Genomic DNA, 21,927 nt, shown 5'->3' on the forward strand with positions numbered 1-21,927 from the left:
GGGAAGCCCAAAAAGAAAACTTTTGCAGTCGCACTCAAGGAAACTTAGTCTCCTTTTCAGCCATCAAGTTTATATTATATGAGGATTATATTCAAGTTTTCATTCTCACTCGAGCTCTGATACTTCCTGACTTACTTGCCTCCAATGCTCAAATAACACTTTCTATTCTTGACCCACCATTATTACTGCTTTAATTAATTTTTATTTTTGGCCTCTTTTTTTTTCAAATCCTAAATTTTCATTTTACTCACCCAAGAGAGTGAAGGCTCCCATTTGCTGTGAATCTTGGCTCTGGTTTAGTTTGTATTTGTCATATAAGGTACAATTATACCTTTTGAACTCGCTGAGTACATATGTTTGCTGCAACCTCCTCACGCAACTGTCATGAGCTCAACTGTGAGATTCAGAGGTAAGATTTCTCTGGAGAGGCTCCCATCCATGGAAAATAAGAATTATAATTGTACTAGCTAACATACACTTAACAACAGTGATTAGGATGCTGTCAAAAGACAAGGAATTGCAGCCAATGTAGCTGCCTTGTTGGTTAGACTTGAGTGAAATTTTTCTTGTTTTTAATTTGGGTACTTGTCAAAAATTTCATGAATGCACAATATGTTTTATGATGCAAAAGTTACATGTAGATTATTGTTACATGGTCAAGGTTGTAGAAGTGAGAAACATTGTCTCTATTTGGGAAACCTCTGGTTAAAATTAAAAGAGAAGTTAAATGGTCCACATGTTTTCCAGGTTTCCAAGGTAGGTGAAACCCCGGTTTCTATTTCTATCAGTTCATAGTTTCTGAGTTAAAAAATGGTTTACATGAATGCAACCTCTATATAAGATTTTAGAAATTGGATTTCTCCCCAAAACTAAATATATGCTGTAAAGAAAAAAATTAGGAAAGCAAGGACCATATAGACCATATAGAGCCCCTTAATTCTTCAGAATAGTGTCACAGTGTCAATGACATAGGAATACAATAGGTTATTTAGCTGTTATCATCTGATTAGAGTACGTTGATTCAAGAGTTTTGTTGTACATTTTTTAGGAATCAGACTTACTATGAAATGTTATGAATATATCTTTAAATTGTTATGCTAGTGATTTTATTCAAAAGAATCCTAAACTTTGTTGGATCATAAAAGTTTTTTAATGTTAAATACTATCTAATAGTACTCCAATAGTATTGACTCAATTTACACAATCTTACCAATAGGTTAAAATGTCCATCCCTCCACTGCCTCTCTATAACAACAGTGAATATAAACAGTCACTTTTTACATTTTTGTCAAGTTGGTGATCAACTAGTTATTTTAAATTATACTTCATAAATCAGAAGGGAGAGAAGCCCATATTTTTATATGTTTACATGAAATTTGTTGTCCTAAAAAATTGGGAGATTGCTTCTTAATAAGTGCCGCATAGTTTCTTTGGGGATGTTTTTTATTGATTGAAGGACCTCTTGTCAGATTATTAATATTTCACTTTTGTTATATATTTGCAGATATTTCCTCTAATTAATTATTTGTCCTGCCTCCTCTTTTATGGATCCTTTGACTCTATAGAAATTCTAAACTGTCACGTAGTCAAGTCAGACAATTTATAATGGCTTCTGGGTTTGGGAAAGTCCTTAGATTAATTTACCCGAGAACAAGTTTATAATATTCTTAATATATTTCTCTATTAGTATCTTAAAGTTATATTATATTTAAGCCATGACTTACTTTGAGATATAGTGTAGGATGTAATATATGGATCTAACTTTGTTTTCTTCCAAAAGACAGTAATTTGCCTCAAAACCACTAATCCAAAATTTCTCTCTATCTTCTTTTTTTTAAAAAAATTGAAATATATGTGACAAAAGCATAGAACACTTCGTGGCTTGCATGTCATCCTCGCTAAGGGGTATGTAATCTTCTCTGTATCCTTCTAATTTAAGTGTATGTGCTTCCCAAGCAAGCACCAAGATTTCTCCAAACCTATGCCATATTTTATGTTAAACACCGTTTGTTTATATTTTTTCTGAATTGTGACCTCTATTCTATTAACCTATCATAATTATGTTTTTCATCAAAGCTATACTTGAACATATTCAAAAATACAAATAGTTCCAAACGCTTTGTTCCATTCAATCTTTCAACATAGTATCACGTCAGCTGTAAGAATTTTTGTAGGTGCTTTTTATCCAGTTGAGGAAGTTCACAGCTATTTCTAGTTTGCTGAGAATTTTGTTTGTTTGTTTGTTTTTGATCATGAATGAGTGTTGAATTTTGTCAAATGTTTTTTTTCTACATCAATTGATATAATCATGTGATTTTTCTTTAGCCAGTTGTGATATAACTGACTACTTCTTGATTATTGAAACTGTCCGTAAATTTCTGAAAAAAATTCCACCTGACAGTGGTATATAATTCTCTTAATTTATCTGGGGTTTGATTTGCTAACAAATTGTTGAGGATGTTTGAATGTTTGTTCGTGTGGGTGTGAATTTTCTTTTTTTACTGTGTTTGTGTACTCTTGGGAATAGGGTAATATTAACCTCCTAAAATGGGTTAGAAAGTGATCTCTCCTTTTTTATTTTCTTGAAGACTTTGTGTAAAATAGGTGCTATTCTCATTTAAAGTTAGGAGTAATTAATAATTGTGGTAAAATTGAACAATATGCAAAGTTTTACAAAAGCTCAAAATTTAATCAAAGAGAAGCAATAAGGCAAACCTAGCTAAATATATTCCTTAATGATGTCAACTTTGTATTATTTGAATTACAACTTGAGGACTTTCATGAAAAATGAGCATTTTTTTATTGGAACAAAATACATACATAATAGAACAAAGCACAATACCCAATATCTTCTTTAATACTAAGAATTATGGTCTCCTCTTACTGTGGAATGCTTGAATGTAGAATTACCATTCCTTAACCTTGAAAGTGTTAAATATGTTTTTGTTGACAAAACAAATAAGTAAATGATAGAGAAATAGAACATGCCAGGAGAGCTGTCAGTATCTAATCAATCAATTGTCAGTTTTTGTTACAAGAGGAGCGAAGTCAGTTGGGATGGACTATATTTTGATGGAGGAAGTCGGGGTACAAATATTGATCCCAAATCAGAGGAAGGCAAAAATGTAAATGTCTTGAAAGAAAGTCATGGAAAAACTAACAGATAAATGTATTACTTTACAATTGTTCCAGAGGCAAATAATTAATAGAATACAGATACCATTATCTTACACATGCACTTAAGGTCAAAGTTCCTTCCTGACTCTTTCGGGCCTTGATTGTTTTCAGCTTGAAATAATGTGCATAGTCTAAAATAATCAAGATATCAAAGTTGGACAAATATATCATAGAAACAAAAGTATAGAACTTTATATTATATATAATTTTAAAAATCCTAAATAAATTAACTAGCAAATTCACTGTAGTAATATCCACATATTTCCAATGTCATAATTGAATGGGTTTATCTCATAAAGAGGAGAATACCAATAAATACATTAGCCTGTATTATCAAATTCAATGGAAAAAAACACAATCATCACAATACTTGCAAAAAAAAGTTCAACTAAATTTAACACTCTATAATGATAGAAACCTTTAGCAATCCAATAAAAAAAATACCTCTTAATCTTATGAGGGGCATCCAGGAAGATCTTACTTAAAACCTCAAAATTAATCGTGAAACATTTTAAATATTCTAATTAAAATCAGGAATAAGCAAAGACACTCACTATTACCACTACTATTCATACATTGTCCTAGAAATCCTGGTGATTCAAAGAGATAAAAAATTAAAATTAAAAATTAAAATAATTTAAAAGAATGACATAAAATTGACATCATTAGCAGGTTGTATGATTTCAAGATTAAAAATCTCCAGAAAGTCAGTTTTGTTGTTGGATTTGAGCATAATACTGTACATGAAAGTAAATAGCATTCTGATACACCATATAAAGATGCCACACATATAAAAGACAGTGCGCTGAAATAGATACACAAGTGGGTAATGAACTTATAAAAGATGTTCAACCTCACTACTAAGACAACAGTCAGTTATATAGAGCTGTGGCGAAAAGGAAATCCTATACACTGTTAGTGGGAATGTAAATTGGTGCAGCCAATTACAATGCAGTATGGCGGTTCCTCAAAAACCTAAAAATAGAACTACCACATGAAAAGAGCTCTCACCAGACACCAAATCTGCCCATGCCTTGACCTTTGACTTCCCAGCCTCCAGAACTGTGAGAAATAAACTTCTGCTGCTATAAAAAAAAAAAAAAAAAAAAAAAGAACTACCACATGATCCAGAAATTCCACTTCTGGATATATATCTGAAGAAAATGAAAACACTAATTCGAAAAGGTATATGCACCCCAATGTTCACAGCAGCATTATTCACAATAGCTAAGATATGGAAGCAACCTAAGTGTCCATCAACAGACAAATGAATAAAGAAAATGTGGTATATATATATATATATATATATATATATATGTATATATATTTATATATACACACACACACACACACACACATATACACACACACACAATGGAATACTAGTCAGCCATAAAAAAGAATGAAATTTTGCCATTTCCAACAACATGGAGGGACCTGAAGGATATTACGCTTAGTGAAATAAGTTAGAGAGAAAGACAAACACTATATGCAATCAGTTATATGTGGAATCTAAAAAATTAAACAAACTAGTGAATATAACAAAAAAGAAACAGACTCACAGATATAGAGAACAAACTGGTAGTGCTTACCAGTGGGGAGGGGCAAGATAAGGGTAGGGGCTTAACAGTACAAACTACTATGTATAAAATAAATAAGCCAGAAGGATATATTGTACAGCACAGGGAATATAGCCAATATTTTATAATAACTATAAGTGGAATATAATATACAAAGATTTTGAATCACTTTCACTATATTGTACAAATGAAACTAATATAATATTGCAAATTGTTATACCTCAATAAAAACTAGATAGAATATAGGATAATGCTACTGTAGTAACTGCCAAAACTCTGGAATATAAGTGGTTCCACCATAACATAATCTTCAATTACAGAAATGCTCAGTGCATCAGGGAAGTCAAAAACTAAGCAAGAGAGCGAGAGAGAGAGGGAATAAAGAAAAAAAATTTTTTTCCTCTGCCAAAATAAGTAACATTCATTATAGGACAAGCTTTTTGGTAAATAAAAAATATCCATGACTTACTTGCTGGTTAGACTATTTATTTAAAATGAACTAATAACAAAATGAATTAGACAAGTGTGGTATTCAACTTATTACATAAGTCATAATATAAGCACTTCAACAAGACACTGGGTTTTAAAAATAAGGAAAAGCATATAATGCAGTTTATTTACTATTTAGTTCAATAAACAGAAGTATATCTGTTTATTAACATAATTTTTCAGTTTTCAAGAACTTTAATTGATTTATGCTTAAAACCAAGATGAATATACAGTGAATGCAAAATATACCAATTAACTGAATGTGTACCCAGAGTCCATCAACTCTGATGGCTGTAAATAACTTAGGAAAATGGTCTGTATATTTGTTGCTAAATCATGTGTTTGTTTTTCATAAATGAATGTGCAAGAGAGAGAGTAGTTATGAGAGAAAAGAAGTCCTTGTAAACCATTATTCAAGTTATTCTCTAGATTTCCCCTTCCTTAGTACCTTTGGCCACATCTTTGTTCCAGAGGCTATATATAAGGGGATTCAGCATGGGAGTGAGAATGGTGTAGAAGGTTGACACCATCCTGTCCTGGGTTGGGGAATGCTTAGAAGTGGGCCACATATACATGAACGTAGCTGCTCCATAATATATCCCCACAACAATAAGGTGTGAAGCACAGGTGGTGAAAGCCTTGTGCCGACCCTCCCCAGAACTCGTGCGACCCACACGTTATAATTACCTGTGTGTAGGAGATGATGATGCGTGCCAAAGGGAAGACGAGCATTAGTGCACAACAGCTAAAAATAGGTGTTTCAAATGTGGAAGTATCTGTGCATGAGAGACGTAGGAGTGCCGGGATATCACAGAAGAACAGGGATATTTCTCGGGAGCTGCAACTGGAGAAGGACAAAGTAGCAACCACATCAACAATCCCATCAGAGACACCAAGGATCCATGAGGAGGCAGCCATGAGTCCACAGACTTTCCACTTCATGAGATTAGGGTACTGAAGAGGGTAGCAGATGGCAACATAGTGGTCATAGGCCATGAGAGCAAACAAGAAGCCCTCAGCGCCAAATAGGGACACATAGAAGAATACCTGGGCTTCACATCCTGCTACAGAAATGGACTTCCTGCCAGAGAGGTAGGTGCAGGCCATCTTGGGTACAGTGGTGCAGATGAGCATGAGGTCCATGAGGGAGAGCTGGCTGAGGAGGAAGTACATGGGGGTGTGGAGCCGGGTGTCCAGGTAGATGAGGAGAACCATGACAGCGTTTGCCAAGAGCGCCACTGTGAAGAGGCCCAGGACCAGAGAGAACAGAAAGATATGAGTGGCGTGTGACTAAAAATTCCCATCAAGGTGAAGTCAGAGCTAAATGTCTGATCCACCCATTCCATGATGAATATTTTCTTTATCTAGAACCACAAGAAGTTATAAATGTTAAATATCTGGGACAGTTACTTATTCACTGTCCACTCTATGTGTGGTACCCTGGTAAACCAACATACACGATACGGTCAGGACTGGAAAAGGATGAGCAGAGACTTTGCAGTCAGGTGGTGTTAATCACACTCAAGCTCCACCACTACCAACGTGCATGTCCTCTGACAAGTTATTTCTACGTGCTTCATTTTATTTCCTTTACATAGTAGAAATAACTTTTTAATTAAGTTGTGATTATTAAACAAGATATCAGTGCAAGCCACAGCATCTGGACAGGGCATCTGACTTCTCAAGAAACATATAAGCTATTATTAGACAGGATTATATCCATAAATTTATCATATGTCAGTATGTAGTGAATTCTGTAACAGAGGATTAGAACATTTTGAATGTCATTGCCTACATAGTAAAGTAAAATAACAAATAATCTGCTATTTCCAAGAAATACTGACATATACATTTACATATTTGCACACCCAACTTAGAGATCAAACGGGACTACTAGTTATAAAAGTATATTAATGATGAACTTCCAGTGCGGAATAATTGGTGAATGATTGCAAGCAATTTATACATCATGAATAGATTTAATTATAGATGAGGAAGTAGAAAACCAAAATTATCATTTATGTTTCAGTAGGAGAAAGGCACTATCTGGGGATTTCTTTTCATATTCACCAAAATGAAGAAACTTTAAGAAGGTATAGGAAAGTACCCAAATTCCATACCCTGTGGTTCTGCTGAATTCCCTAAATCGGCATCTAATATGGGAAAAATAAATAAATGTCTTGGTATATCTCTATCAGTGTAGGAGTGAGCTAAGACCAGCTTGTTGTGGTTAGGGAAAATATGGAATTATACTGCAAAAGATTAGACTAAAAGAAACTGAAGAGAGACAGCTTTTATGTTGTTGAAACATCAAGGAAGAGGAACCCAGCCAACCTCATGACATGATTTATTTTGTCATTAAAGGAAAGGTGTTCTCTCATGCTACCTACCACTGCCTCAACCTAACTGTGCTTAAAGATTGGACAGGTTTCATGCCTTTACTCCAGAATGCTGTTAAAGCCAGCTTTCACTGGCCCTGGTCTAAATGTCTCTGGCTTCTACAGTATGGCCCCATTCCAAGAAATTTTTCAGGCAAAGAGTTAGCACATTTTAAAATTTCCTTATTCTCAAATCTCTTTATGTTTTGTCATCCTTACCCAGAGGAGAAATGATTTAATTGAAGCTTAAATCCATTACAAGAACCTAACAGTTCTGTATTCATCATTTTATATTCTTTTTTTTCTTAAGGAGGGCCGTCAAAGTTGTATAAGTTTTTACTTACGATAGTATTAGCTGACAAGAATTTTACTTCTCACATATTTATACAAAATTATTTTTCTAAATAAATGGTTAGAGAAATAGGGAAGTTTACATAGGAAGAGTGTTGCCAAAAATATAAAGACTTCTTAATCAGTGAGAATACAAATTTCAAATTCTTGGTTTTCATTAATCAGGTTATTTCAATTATCTGTAGTATTTTCTACTATTCTCCCATATTATCTGTCTTAACTTTAATGTTAAAATGTTTGTAATTAAGATAAAATACCCATGTAAATGTGAAATCCTCAGTCATATCTTGTTCCCTAGAGGCAGTTTTTTTTTTTAATTTATTATTTCACTCACTGGTTACAGTCATAATAATATGCTTTTTCCTCTATTTTATAATTCACCATACCTGACATGAAAGTTAAGAATTTATGTATTTTACAACAAATAACAAGTGTTGGTGAAGATGTAGGGGAAATGGAACTCAAGTGCAGGTGGAATGGTACATTGGTACAGCCACTATGAAAAGCGGCGTGGAGGTTCATCAAAAAATTAAAAGCAGCACTGCCATATGAGCCAGCAATTTCACTTCTGGATGTTTACCCAAAGAAAACAAAAACACTGATTCAAAAAGGTATATGCATCCCAACATTCATTGCAGCATTATTTGCAATATCAAAGATGGAAGCAACTGAAACGTCTACCAATAGATAAATGGATAAAGATGTGGTATATATACACAATGGAATATTACTCAGCCATTTAAAAAAATGAAATCTTGCCATTTGCCATCTATTCCTTTACTATTAGGAACGTAGTTAATAATAATTTATTAACTTTATATGGGGACAGACAGTTACAAGACTTACCATGGTGATCATTTCATACTGTATGCAAATGTCAAATCACTATGGAGTCAACCTGAAACTAACATAATATTGTACCTCAACTATATTTCAATAATTTAAAAAAAGAATTTGTCTTTCAACATCCTTTCATCTCTTTTGACATTTTCTTCATACAGTTTGATAATTATAGTATTTTTCATATCTGTTTCTTCTATTATCTCTCTTTCTACATTTGTAAAACATTATTAAAACTCTATTTCTATTTTTATTGGATTCATAAGAAATGTGAATACCTAATATCTCTGACTGTGTTACTTCACCATCCCTTCCATAACCAGTATTGTCCCTGTTGACAACATTTACTAGAATATCTTTTCGGGAGATTGTATTATGATTGTCTATCAATTTAAATATTGTTTAACTCCAATGCAACTTTTATAATTTTAGACCATAATTATAATTTTAGGAGCACAAATTCCTCTGCTTTTGTAAAGACAGGACTGATTTTTTACAGACCCGATATTTTACCTTGGAGGGGTAGCTGAATTGTGAAAGCTGGTTACTTAAGTGGAGCCTGAAAATGAGAAAATTAGATGTGAGCATTGTAAGTGGAGTTAACCCTTAAGATGGGACTTGCTGAATACCTAAATGAGGAGAGCTTTATGTAGGGGTGCCAACCCCTATGAGAACTCTTAATGTCCCGAGTCAATTTGATTGTTGTCCTACAGGGCAGTACCGGTTTCATTTGTTTTGCTTCCAGGTATGCACTTGGCTGCCAACTGCTCTGCATGAGGAGCGAGGGTGGGAGAGAATGGTGGTGGGGCTGACTGGAACAGCATTCTTTGAGCAGATCTTCAGTTAATGTCTTTTCACGTGGGACCTTTGTGTTTAACTCACGACTGCATCAATCTCTGGTTTGTTTTGTTCATCAAATAGCCATGTGTTTTGATCCTTCCATCTATCCCTTGTAATATTTAGTTTGCTGATCATCTCTTCATAATCATTGTCCTTGTTTACTGCTACATATACTCCTCAGTACTATTGAGCTGGAAACCCTCCCACTACTTTCTAAACACACCTCTAAAGAGCACCTATCAAATTGTATTGTTATAATTATTGTATATGTACAGGTACCCAAAGGTATATGCACGTATATGTTCTCACTTCCATGAGACATCAATACATTGTTGCCAGTGTCCTTACCCATTTCTATATTCTGTCTTCTCCAAATATTTATAACCATAGTCTTCCTTAATTCTTCAACTGTATATCTCAGTATTCATAAATCGCAACTTTGAATTCTTCACTCCTTTTCTTATTTCCAATGACTCAGTCACACAGTCATACAAATTTGTTATTAAAACTCTCTCATTCATACAAATGCATCTGTTCTTATATTCATAATCCACAACCCTAATCCTTATATGTTGATAGTTACTATACAAGCTAATTAACCTTTATTTCTGAAGACCCTTACGTTTCCAGCTCATCCTGCACATATATATTTGTGGCCATTAGAAACTTCAGCTTAACATTCAGAGTGTTCAAGGATGTACTCGATTTACTAAATAAAGTTTAATTTTCCATAGGAAACTTGTATCTCACTCAAACTAACTGTTTTTGATATATGTTAAGTTACAATATTGACAACATTGAAATAAGGCAAAAAGGCAGTTGGCATCTCTTTTCAATATCATACAAGGGCATTGTTTAACAGACTCTCCCAAGGGTGATTTAATTTGGGGAATGTACCTGTGTTTGTGTATGTGCTTGTGTGTGTGTCACTATCCCTGGGAATACCTAGTATTTACAATGATAAGAATTTCTAATCAGAAACTGATCTTTTAAATTTGCTAGAAGGTTTAAAGAAATAATTGATTTTAAAAATCTCAGTATTGTCACACCTGCAAAGCTATATCATGCATAATATTAGTGGCCAAAAAATTGTGATTTAGTAATTTTCAAAAATACCTTTGACTGTCTTTAGTTATACAAATAGTAATACAAAGGACTTTACAGAGTAATACACCCAAAATCTTAAAGTGTGCTAGTTCAATCTTTGGTGAAGTAGTTTGCTTTTTTCTCACAAAAGAAAATCCATATCCAAGTGCTCACAAAATGCTTCATGCTATACAATCTTAAATTAAGGGCTCTAGTGCCACTGGTCATTACAAACACAGCATCATAAAACACTATATGGCTATACCTGATTTATTCTTTTGAATACAGAATGAAATTGAGCTTACATTTATTCCTACTTACTAAATGAGGATTGTTCATATACATATATATATGTAAAAGGAAACCTGGAGAAAAGAGGAAAAGAAGAAAACCTGTGTTGAGGAAGATGACTGAATTCGTATAAATTTTGAGGAAAAATGTACTCTTGAGAGGAATAAGAAATAGAGAAGAGACCATATAGAGAGGACAGATAAAAATTTGAACACGGTCAGGGCATATCACGCCTGAAGAGGTCAATTTATCTGTGGATGCCAGAGTCCCTCCTAACTTGCATTTTCCCTTATAAGCCAGCAAAACCATCCTCCTGCAGAACACAGTAAAAGCCTGCAGGAAGTCAGTTGAATTTTCATATCACACAAGCATGACCTAAGATGGTCATCTAGTGCAGTGGTTCTCACAGTGTGATTCCCCCAAACAAGCAGCATCAACATCACCTGGGAGCTTGTGGGAAATGCACATTCCCAGGCACCACCCCAGACCTACTGAATCAGAAATATGTTTTAACAAGCCTCCAGTGATTTGGATGCTGGCTACTGTTTGAGAACCACTGCTGTAGTCCATCTTCCTGCCTTCGAAGAGGACTCTCTCATGGTATTCCATATAGAGAAAAGCTAGTACCTATTGGAAACACGGGCTACTTCTGAAAATTTCCTCTGCCTCTCCCAGTAACATTGTTAAATTTCCAATAAAGTAAATCCTTTACTTCCCATCCCGCGGATACAATAGTCTCAATTCAATTCAATATTCTCAAATATTCAATTTTTTTTTTTTTTTAGTACCATTGAGTTATGTTACTTTCCTCCTCAAAAGCCTCCCCAGTTCCAAACTGTCAGAGAAGCAAATGGCAACTATTTCTTGGGGGGGTTCAGGATATTGCACAAGAGGTTACTTCCACCATCTCATGAAGTTTCTCCTCATTTTTTTCCAACACAAACCCTACTTTTCATCCCAAACACTCCACCACATTTTCTGACGTAAGGTCTTGGCTCAGATTACTTCCCTCATGAAGAATAAGTTTTGTTCTCCAAGCCACCCTAACATTTTCAGTTCATGACTTCATTCCAGCTCTAGAACAACTTCATTATCCCATGAACTCTACTTCATTTTAATAGATACTATGCTCCCCACTCACTAAATTCAGTCATGTGGCCTCTTCGACTGCTCTTTACCAAAATTGTTGCAGAGTGCTGCACAGGGACATCAGTTTTGAGATCAGACATATCTGGGTTTGAGTCACTGCTCTACTGCCAACAGTGATACTATCAGGCTTCCTCTATTTTTTTTTTTAAGTTCTATAACGAGACTAATATCTATCTCTCAGGATTGTTGCAAAGATTACAAAAGATAACTTTTATAAATTACACAGCATAAAGCTTAATCCAAAATATTAACTCAGAAAAGATAAGCTTCAACAATCTTAATCATTATTATTATCATCACACTTTTGGTATTTAATCATATTGTATTAGTTTGTTAGACTGCCATAACAAGGTACTAAAAATCAGGTAGACTAAACAATAGGAACTTATTGTCTCACAATTCTGGAGGCTAGAAGTGTCAGCAAGATTGGTTCCTTCTGAGGGCTACAAGGAAGAATCAGTTCCATGCCTCTCACCTAACTTCTAGTGGTTGCTAGCAATCTCTGATATTCCCTGGCTTGTGGAAACATAACCTTGATCTCTTCCTTCATCTTCACATAGCATTCTTGCCGTGTTCATGTCTGTCTCCAAATTTCCTCTTTTTATAAGTACACCAGTCATTTGGATTAATGCCAGCCCTAGTGATCTCTTTTTAATTTTATTACCTTTGTAAAGACTGTATCTCTGAAGAAGGTCACATTCTGAGGTACTGGGGTTTAGGACTTCAACATATACATTTTAAGGAAACACAGTTCAATCCATAACACATACATTGATTTGCATCTTTACTTTCACCTATTATTTTATGTAATGACTTATTCTCTAAACTAGAGTATAGGCCACTAAAAAGTAAAGTAATGGCTTACCTTTTTAAGATACTATCTTAATCAAACAGAACTGTGCTTTACACACATTTGGACATGTGCTTCTTAGGGGAAAACAAACTGTCTTGAGCTTATAAATGAGATCCATGAAGAAATTATCTGAATGAATTTAAGGTAGTGTACATTGTATTGATGGAATAACCAAATCATAATAATGTCTTACATTCACATAGTATCCTTTTAAAAACTCCAAGATCTAGTCAACACTAATATTACTCAAGTTTTAAATATGGGATGAATTAATGTATCTCAAATTAAGAAGAAAATATATTTATTGCTAAAATAGTATAGGTTTTCATCCATTTCTGCCTCATTGAAACCAGGAAGGTGCTAGAAATTTTGTAATTTAAACTTCATTTTCCAATCTTACCTTGTGGTGTTTCCCAAGAAGATACAATAGCACTGACCGAGTAAATAAAAGGGCCCAAGTTCTTAGCGCCTTTTTTTTCCTTGTTAAATTTCTTAGTCCACAGGGATTTAGTCCTTTGTCTTTAATTACAGTAGTGAAATTATCTTCCAATTTTTTCCTAGGTCACCAAGCTAATTGTTCCTGTTTCCAGTATAAGCTTTATTTTTTATACCAGGTAGTAAAGAATGATCTGTTTCTTTCATCATTAATAATATAGACTGCTTGAAATATTCACCTAATGTCTGGCTTTTAAAATCTTAACAATTTATCACACCTCTATCCCAATGGTTCTCAAACGTAAACACTTATTAGAATCTTTTGAGGAGATTCAAAAATATTTTCTAGGACCAGACCCTTCTGAGTCCAATTGAAACAGCATCTCTTGGGAAGAGGCCAGGCATTGCTAATTTCAAAATCTTCCCAGTTGATTCTATTGTGCAGGCTCTATTCTTTCCAAAGTTAACAATGCCATCTTGGTCCTTGGAGTCTACTGTTCTCTATTTCATGGCAAAGCTTTTTCAATAAGCTTTTTTAGTCCTTCATATTTTCTTTGTCAGTTGACACTTTTAGATTGAGCTACTAATAAGCCAAAAACATGCTTGTTCTTCATTAAATAACTTCCATACAATGGATAGTTTGCTACCAGAGACATTTTACTTTACTATGGCTGAGAAAAGGAGCAGAATTATATGCTAATTCATCAGTATAGAGCCTGAGATGATTACTGAGTTGATGAGGGATTTTCCTTTTTGTACCACTTTATTATTATTATTATTTTGGAGGAATATTTCAATGTACAATAATGGTCATACATTGTCTTAAAATAGATGCCACTACTCACTATTGGTCTCTTTTTTCTTATGACGCTAGCGATTCAAATATTGGGGCTTCACTCAACAGTCTTTACATTCTTAGTTCTCTCTCTGCATGGCTCCCCCTAAAACTTCCTGCCCAATCCAATTAATATTGTTTAAATGGCCATACTACCCAAGGTGATCTACATTATGCAATCCCTATCAAAATCTCAATGACATTTTCCACAGAAAGAGGACAAACAAGCCTAAAATTTGTTTGGAATCACAAAAAACCATGAATGGCCAAAGCAATTCTTGAGAAAGAAAACAAAGCTAGAGGCATCACACTTCCTGATTTCAACTATATTACAAAGCTATAGTAATCAAAACAGTATGACACTGGCATAAAAACAGACACACAAATCAATGGAACAGAACAGACAGCCCAGAAATAAACCCATGCCTATACGGTCAATTAATTTATGACAAAGGAGCCAAGAATACACAGTAGAGATAGGATGGTCTCTTCAATAAATGTTTTGGGAAAATTTGACAGTCACATGCAAAGAATGAAACTGGACCCCTATCTTATACCATACACAAAAATCAACTCAAAATGGATTAGGGACTAAAATGTAAAACCAGAAACCATAAATCTCCTAGTAGAAAACATTGGAGGTAAGCTCCTTGACATTGGTCTTAGCAATGATTTTTTGGATTTGACACCAAAATAAAGGCAACAAAGGCAAAGATAAACAATTGAGACTACATCAAACTAAGAAGCTTCTGTAGAGCTAAGGAAACCATCAAGAAAATGAAAAGGCAACCTACCAAATGGGAGAAAATATTTGCAAATCATATTCTAATAGGGGTTAATATCTAAAATATATAAAGAACTCATATAACTCAATAGAAAAAAAACAATCTGATTATAAAATGGGTACAGGACCTGAATAGATGTTTTTCCAAAGAAGCCGTACAACATGGAGTATGTTCATCTCCATGTTAAGCAATGAATTCTTTCTAGATCAAATATTCTCTGGAATTGCATTTCATTTTCTTGAATGCCACTAACTTTCTCCTGAAGACTTTGAAACTCACTTTCAAATGGAGCATTCTGTCTGCATAGGTTCTTCCCAAGCTTGTATATATATAGTACGACCTGAAAGTGCTTCTTTTGTATTCTTTTTCAGCCAATTTAGTACATTTGATTTCTTTCTCCTTTAAGAGTTTTTCAAGAAGTATTTGATTTAGAAGCATAAACAAGTTTCTTCAATGATTCTTTTAAAGCAACACAGAAGAATATCTATTTTCTGACTTAATTTTTGTTTTATTCTTTATTTTTCTGACAATTCCATCAATTTACAACATCCATGTTATCTTCTCCAAGTACAGCAGCCAGATCTGTCAACTTTAAGTTACTCTTGAGAGAACTGATCTGACATTCCTTATCAGTAAGACTTTATACGTATTACAGGGTTTCAAACATTTTGTTTTTCCTTCTGTTCTTCTGCTTCTTATGAAAGCAGATTGAGATTTTTCTGAAAGTGGGTCTTTCTATCCAAACCAGTGTTTTTTTAAACTATCAGAAGGTGTTCTTCCTATTTCTGATATATGTTGAAGGCTTCAGCCGCTTGGTATTGAAAGCTGTCAATTCATCTTCTAGTTCTCTGTCCTTGTGAAAGTTGACATCAAATCACCTTGTTTGGGATATTGAGATTTCTCATCTTCCATTTTTTAAATTTCAGTTTTGGTAAAGAGCTGAATATGTTCAATTTTTCCTTAATTGGTCCCAGACTTAGTGATCATGAAAGCTTGTTCTCAAGGCTTCCTCCCTTAAAAATGACTCTACACCTTCATACTCCCTTCTAATAAGACTAAATCCTTAAGATTTTTACAATTTTTGGTCATCTAAAGCAGAAAATATTACAGAAAGCTGATTTTTCAAACTTACTTAAATAGACTTTTAACTGTTTTTAAAAATTACAGCTACACAAACCACCAATTCCCACTGACCCCACATCCTTAAGTAATGCTGTCACAGCCTCCCATGGCTTCTTCAGAACTTGATCAAAGTAAAGCTGCTCACCAATCCACAGGCTCTCCATGTTTACCACAGCACTACTGGGCAACAGCAGACCACACGACACAAAGGTGAGCATTGTCTTTGGGATCGGAGCAGTGCTGGCAACCAGAACAGACCACCTGTGAGGCCAACGGAGGGGGCTTAACATGTTTAGTAAAGTAACACTTGTCAATCTCTTTCTGTAGGTGTCACACACAGTTATCATTGCTCCATTGTCAGCACATGGCACACACTTCAAACTATTTTCTTGCAGAATCAGTGAATAGGGTGCCCTGGTTAACCAAATATTCTGGTCAGTGGTGTTTTTGCTTGCCCAGCATTTGTCCTTTAGAGAAATAATGCATTCTCCACTAGATGTGATTCTGATTGTTTTTAAATGGTAGAACATGAGTACCCTAACCACAACTGTCAGTTTGTAACACAATATAGATGAAGCAGATTGCTCTTTACAGGACCTGAGTGGAAATGACACAGAGAAGGACGCACACTAGTAGCCAAGGGGAGGCCATTGGGGCTGGAAGGTGCGAAAGGGGGATCCTGCTATTAATCAAGCATTAAACAGGTTGCTAGGACCATATTGCTGCAGGGGGTTTGTAATCAGGGGATGGAACCTATTCCTAGGGCAGTGTTTTAAGGAGGGAGGCTCTGCCTCTCTCAGTTTCAAATTAAATTGTATCTGTCTTCATTGACCCCAGGCTTTTTTTTTTTTTTTTTTTTTGCCTCTGGGTTTCTGCTCCTATATCTCTGAATCTCTGTCTCTCCACATCTCTGAAGGTCTCTCAATATCTCTCCATGACTCTCTTTCGCCTGTCTCTCTGCCTCCCTCTCTCTCCTTGTCTGTCATTTGTACTATGTCCTTCTGTCTCTCTCCATCTCTAGACCACCTCACTGAGGTCCCCATAAATCCTACACCTGTCTCTGTATAAGGAGCAGAGGGATATGAAAATATTTGTGCCTCCAAATTGGTTCCTCATGCACCCACAGATGCCCTTAAATTGGTGACTTCCTGAGACCTCCCTCCCAGTTTTTACTTTTAAGATCTTAATTACTGATTTCTGCAGACAACTCTACCCTGACTGTAAAGACTCCTGTTCTCTGACCGCAGAGAGCTCCCAATTATTAAACCCTACAAAACTTCAGTCATTGACCGCAAAGCCAATCCCTGAATTCTGCGGATCATTCTCCCCAACTCTACCCCTCAGTTATCACACAAGCCTGTGTGATATTCGATGAACCTCTCCCAAAGACAACTCGAGGAAACATGTTCGTTAGATTTTCATTTACAGTAATTTGTGAAAATTATCAGAATCTGATATCGTCAGACACAAATTTGAAAGTAAAACGCACGCAGAAAGTTCTTAAGGAAGCTCTCTATAGCCAAGAAACCGTCCCTGGGTGGGCTTGAACCACCAACCTTTCAGTTAACAGCCGAACGCGCTAACCAATTGCGCCACAGGGACAGTGATGCTAGCATGCGTTTTCTCCAACAATATTATTTTATTGTTTTCAGTCTAAATTGTATGACATATTTTAGAAATGCACCCTTTGCTGAGTACATATATTGGAAAAATGTTCTTTCACTTCTTGATTTTCACTGTTCTTATGTTAATGGTGTGTTTTAAAAACAGAAGTTATAATAATATAGATATTATTCTTAGAGAGGAAAATCAGAGTATTGACTGGGTGGGAGCAGGACGCGGGACTGTTGTTTACCCGAATAAGTGTGAGCATAGTCTAAGGAAAGGCACGCGGACAGAATTTACTCTCAGTTCAATGAGAGAGTTTTCGCTAATAATTCACCTGATGGAGAAGCCCCTGGAAGGATTCCGTATACATGAAGATACATTAAATGGGAAAGACACCAGTAAGAGCAAAGAAGAGGTGGAAATCATTTAGGGGAAAATCTGTTGCAAGGTTTCCAACAGAAAGTTGGAAAAGGAGTTGAGAGGAAGCAAATGACCATCACGAAAGCCAAGCCAAGCAAGTTGTTCCTTGTAAAGGACTCGGGCGAGGGCTTGTTTTCTTTCTATTTTGTATTCCTTTAGGTGAATAAAGTTCTATCTTTGGGCACTTTCACGTTTAATTAAGTGAAAACCATAGCTCTGGACTCCGTTGTCGTTTTCTTTATTCCACGGTAACTAGTGCTTCATTTTAAAGTTCTTCCCAGAATGTTCAAATGGTGCCATAGTAAAGTGTACCCAGAAGTGCAAGACATTTTTCATTAGGTTATTTTCTCTTTATATAAAAAACTATACCATAAATGTCGTGTTCTATTGATTTCCAAGAAAAAGCCCATTTCTTCTGAAGAATTAGTATTTAATTTCTATCTTATCCTAATATCTTTATTTTCCTTGCCCTTTTGCATATAACAAAATGCATTTCTGTTTCTATATGATTATCATACAATTTTTTGCCTCCCCTTCATTTTTTATTTACTGGCTCTATCAGAAAGCAATACTTATTGAACTATGTTACCCTTCATATTTACTTCATGTACATGTTTACTCTTCATGTACCCTTAGTTCATAAGTGAACTAATACTTACTGCTCAATTAATGTATTTGGACTCTGAACAACCTCTTTCTAAATAGGTTTGGATCCCCCTTACCCCTGCTCCCATGTATTTTTAAAGGTTTGTAGCTGACTTCTCAACAGCAACTGTGGAAGTATATTTACAATTTGCTAAAGTAGTTACCAACCAACATCAGAATGTCTGCTTCAGTTTCCTGTGACTGCTGTAACCAATTACCACAAACTTGGTAGCTTAAAACAACACATTTATTCTCTTAGAGTTCCAGAGGTCAAACGTTTCACTGGGCCAAAATCAAGATGTTCGCAGGGCCACTCTCCTTCCAGAGGCTTTAAACGAGAATCCCTTTCCTTGCCTTTTCCAGTTTCTAGAGCTCATTCCTATGTTCTTTGGCTCAGAGGCCATTCCTCCATCTTAAACTGAAGTAACATCTTCTGTCTCTGACTCTGTTTTCCTCTCCTTCCATTATTATATGGACTTCTCTTCTGTGTCAAATCTCTGCTGCCTCCTTCTTATAAAAACACTTGTAATTAAATTTAGGGCCCATCCAGATAATCCAGGATGATCTTCCTATCTCAATATCCTTAACTCATCACATACAGTAGCCCATCGGCGGAGGAGAGTGGGCAGGAACAGACGCGAGTGCAGGTTATTCTCAGGCCCACCTTAGGACCAGTCCTGGGGCATGGCAGCCGCGTCCTTGTGCTGGAAGCGGCCACCCATTGAAGGCCCTCTAAACTGGTTAGAAGACGTGCTTCTCAAATACATTTTCCTGTCCCTCCCTCTCCTTTTGTCCTTTCCCTGTGGTTTTCACGCTAACCCCAGCCCGCCTTCCCTGACCCTGCTGTGAAGGCTTTGGGACACAACTGTTTGGTGTTCCTGCCTGCATCAGGCTCCTTTGTAAGTTCTTCTGCATTCTCCTGAGTGTCTTCACGCCTGAGAGGGGAGGCTGAGGACAGGGAAAACCGAAAAACTACATTGCTGTTCACAGAAGCTTAGTTCAAGTCTCAGGGGTATTCAGGATTTTGATATATATATTTTTAAATTAGAGCCCAGAAAAGCACACAATTTAACCCATTTCTTTCCATTTCATTCTTCTGGCTGAGTTATTAGTCAGCATCTCAGATAATTTTGTGTGGCCATTGAGAGTGATGGATGCATTTACCAAAAAGGAGATTACCGCTTTTGCTGGGAATTGCAACTCCCTCTTAAAGGTTGGGAAATCAAATACAGATCTTCCTCTACTGAGGATGGGGTTACACTGGATAAACCCATCGAAGTTGAAAATATCTGTAATTCAAAAATGCATTTAATACACCTAACCTACTGAACAGCATAGCTTAGTCTAGCCTACCCTAAATGTGCTCAGAACACTTCCATTAGCCTACTGTTGGGCAAAATCATCTAACACAAAGCCTATTTCATAACGGTGTTGAATATGTCATGTAATTTATTGAATACTATACTGAAAGAGAAAAACAGAATGGTTTATCCTTATGATTGGCTTCCCAGCACCGGGAGAGAGTATCACACCACTTATCACTAGCCATGGAAAAGATCAAAATTCAAAATTGGAAGTACAGTTTCTACTGAATGTGTACAGCCTTCACACTACCCTAAAGTTGAAAAATTATACATTTAACCATTGTAAGTCAGGGACCACAAACAATCTGCTAAAACATTAACTCTCCTGTGGGAACAGGGCACATCCCTGAGGCTTACACAAAGGGTTTTTCCCTTCAACTCTACTGTAATAACAGCAAGACAACTTGCAGAGATATGAGGAACCTTGGAAAAGTAAACTGAGGAAGAGTGCTCTAATTGTGACTTTTGGACATTTTCAGGAATAATTTCACATGCCTAGACACACCCTATTAAAAGCCCTCTTACTCTCTTAAGGCAGATCCCTTCCTTCATTTTACTAATTTACTCTTTGTGGCAAATGCAGAGTCCCAGCTTCTTGGATGGTGTGGAACTAAGCTGATTTAGAGTATTCATTGCAACAATAGGTTCATAACTTAATCTAATCGTATAGGGGATGATTGAGAGTTAAATCACCCAGTTTGCAGCACTTGGTATTACATAAATCCATTCATATTTGCTGTAACTCTTCCCTCTATAAGTTTATGTCACATGAGATTCATGCAAAAAGCATTTACCATATACACACTGGGAAAGCAACTGGGGAAGATGTTGGTCATGAAAAATATTAAGTGGCAAATTACATCACTTCTGAGGCTAGTTTTAACGATGGAAATGTGGGGATAATATGATTTTGTATGGTTGTGCATTAAATATTAATTCACATAAAAGGCTAAGTGCTGTTCAAATGGGAACAAAATTCTAAGTGTAAAAGGTATTTTCCTGCTTTCAAAGGGCTTAGAATTGAGGAAATCAAGATTATAGCTCCTGGAAAACTGATTACCTTCCACCTAGTCTTATTGTCATTCCTCACTCCAACCGTGACTTACCCAGCTTTTCTGGCTGCAGGTGTGAGCTCTTTGTGCAGAACTGTTTAAACTTGAGCCTGAAATGCTGACCTTGAATATATTGGTATCTAAGGCCAACCTGGGAACACAGTTTCATTCATTCAAGAAATTAAGCCCTAATGTGTTTTACTTTCTAAGCTGTTAGAACTTAAGAATTTTCTTCTTCTTGGTATTCACTTTATCTAGCAAAGGTGACAATGGGCACTCAGAACTTTGAATAAATGAATATGACAGCTTGTCAAATTCTGAAACTCAATCTTCCTGGTTCGCTTGGAAGACATCATGACCTTAGGAATCCACATAGAACAAACTCACAAGAAATGAACACAAACAAGAATACCAAGTTCCTAAGATGAGGGTATAACATTACACAGATGTGTTTGTGTGCTGGGTGTGAGGAGTATGGCTTGTGAGAAATGTTACACCAAGCAGACCATAATTTTTTATTGTTTGGTCATTTTTATTCTCCCAAATATACTGCACCTCTCAAACTGAGATCTTAACATGGCTAAGTTATTTTAGAGCCAAAGTGGATGAATCCACTTCATCCAAAGA

The 21,927-nt window shown here is 35.7% G+C and overlaps 1 protein-coding gene across 1 annotated transcript; it reads right to left on the minus strand.

Annotated features, from left to right (window-relative positions):
* Window positions 1-13: 13 nt before the first annotated feature.
* LOC309607822 (olfactory receptor 2M2-like) lies at window positions 14-21,856 on the minus strand. The gene is given in 3 exon segments (XM_082346815.1): window positions 14-5,920; window positions 5,922-6,526; window positions 6,529-21,856. Coding segments are annotated over 3 exon segments (918 nt in total). The 5' UTR covers window positions 6,593-21,856; the 3' UTR covers window positions 14-5,671.
* Between the last annotated feature and the right edge of the window lie 71 nt (window positions 21,857-21,927).

The sequence above is a fragment of the Balaenoptera borealis genome (genome assembly GCF_965194805.1).
Source record: "Balaenoptera borealis genome assembly, chromosome: 12".
NCBI classification, from domain to species: Eukaryota; Metazoa; Chordata; class Mammalia; order Artiodactyla; family Balaenopteridae; genus Balaenoptera; species Balaenoptera borealis.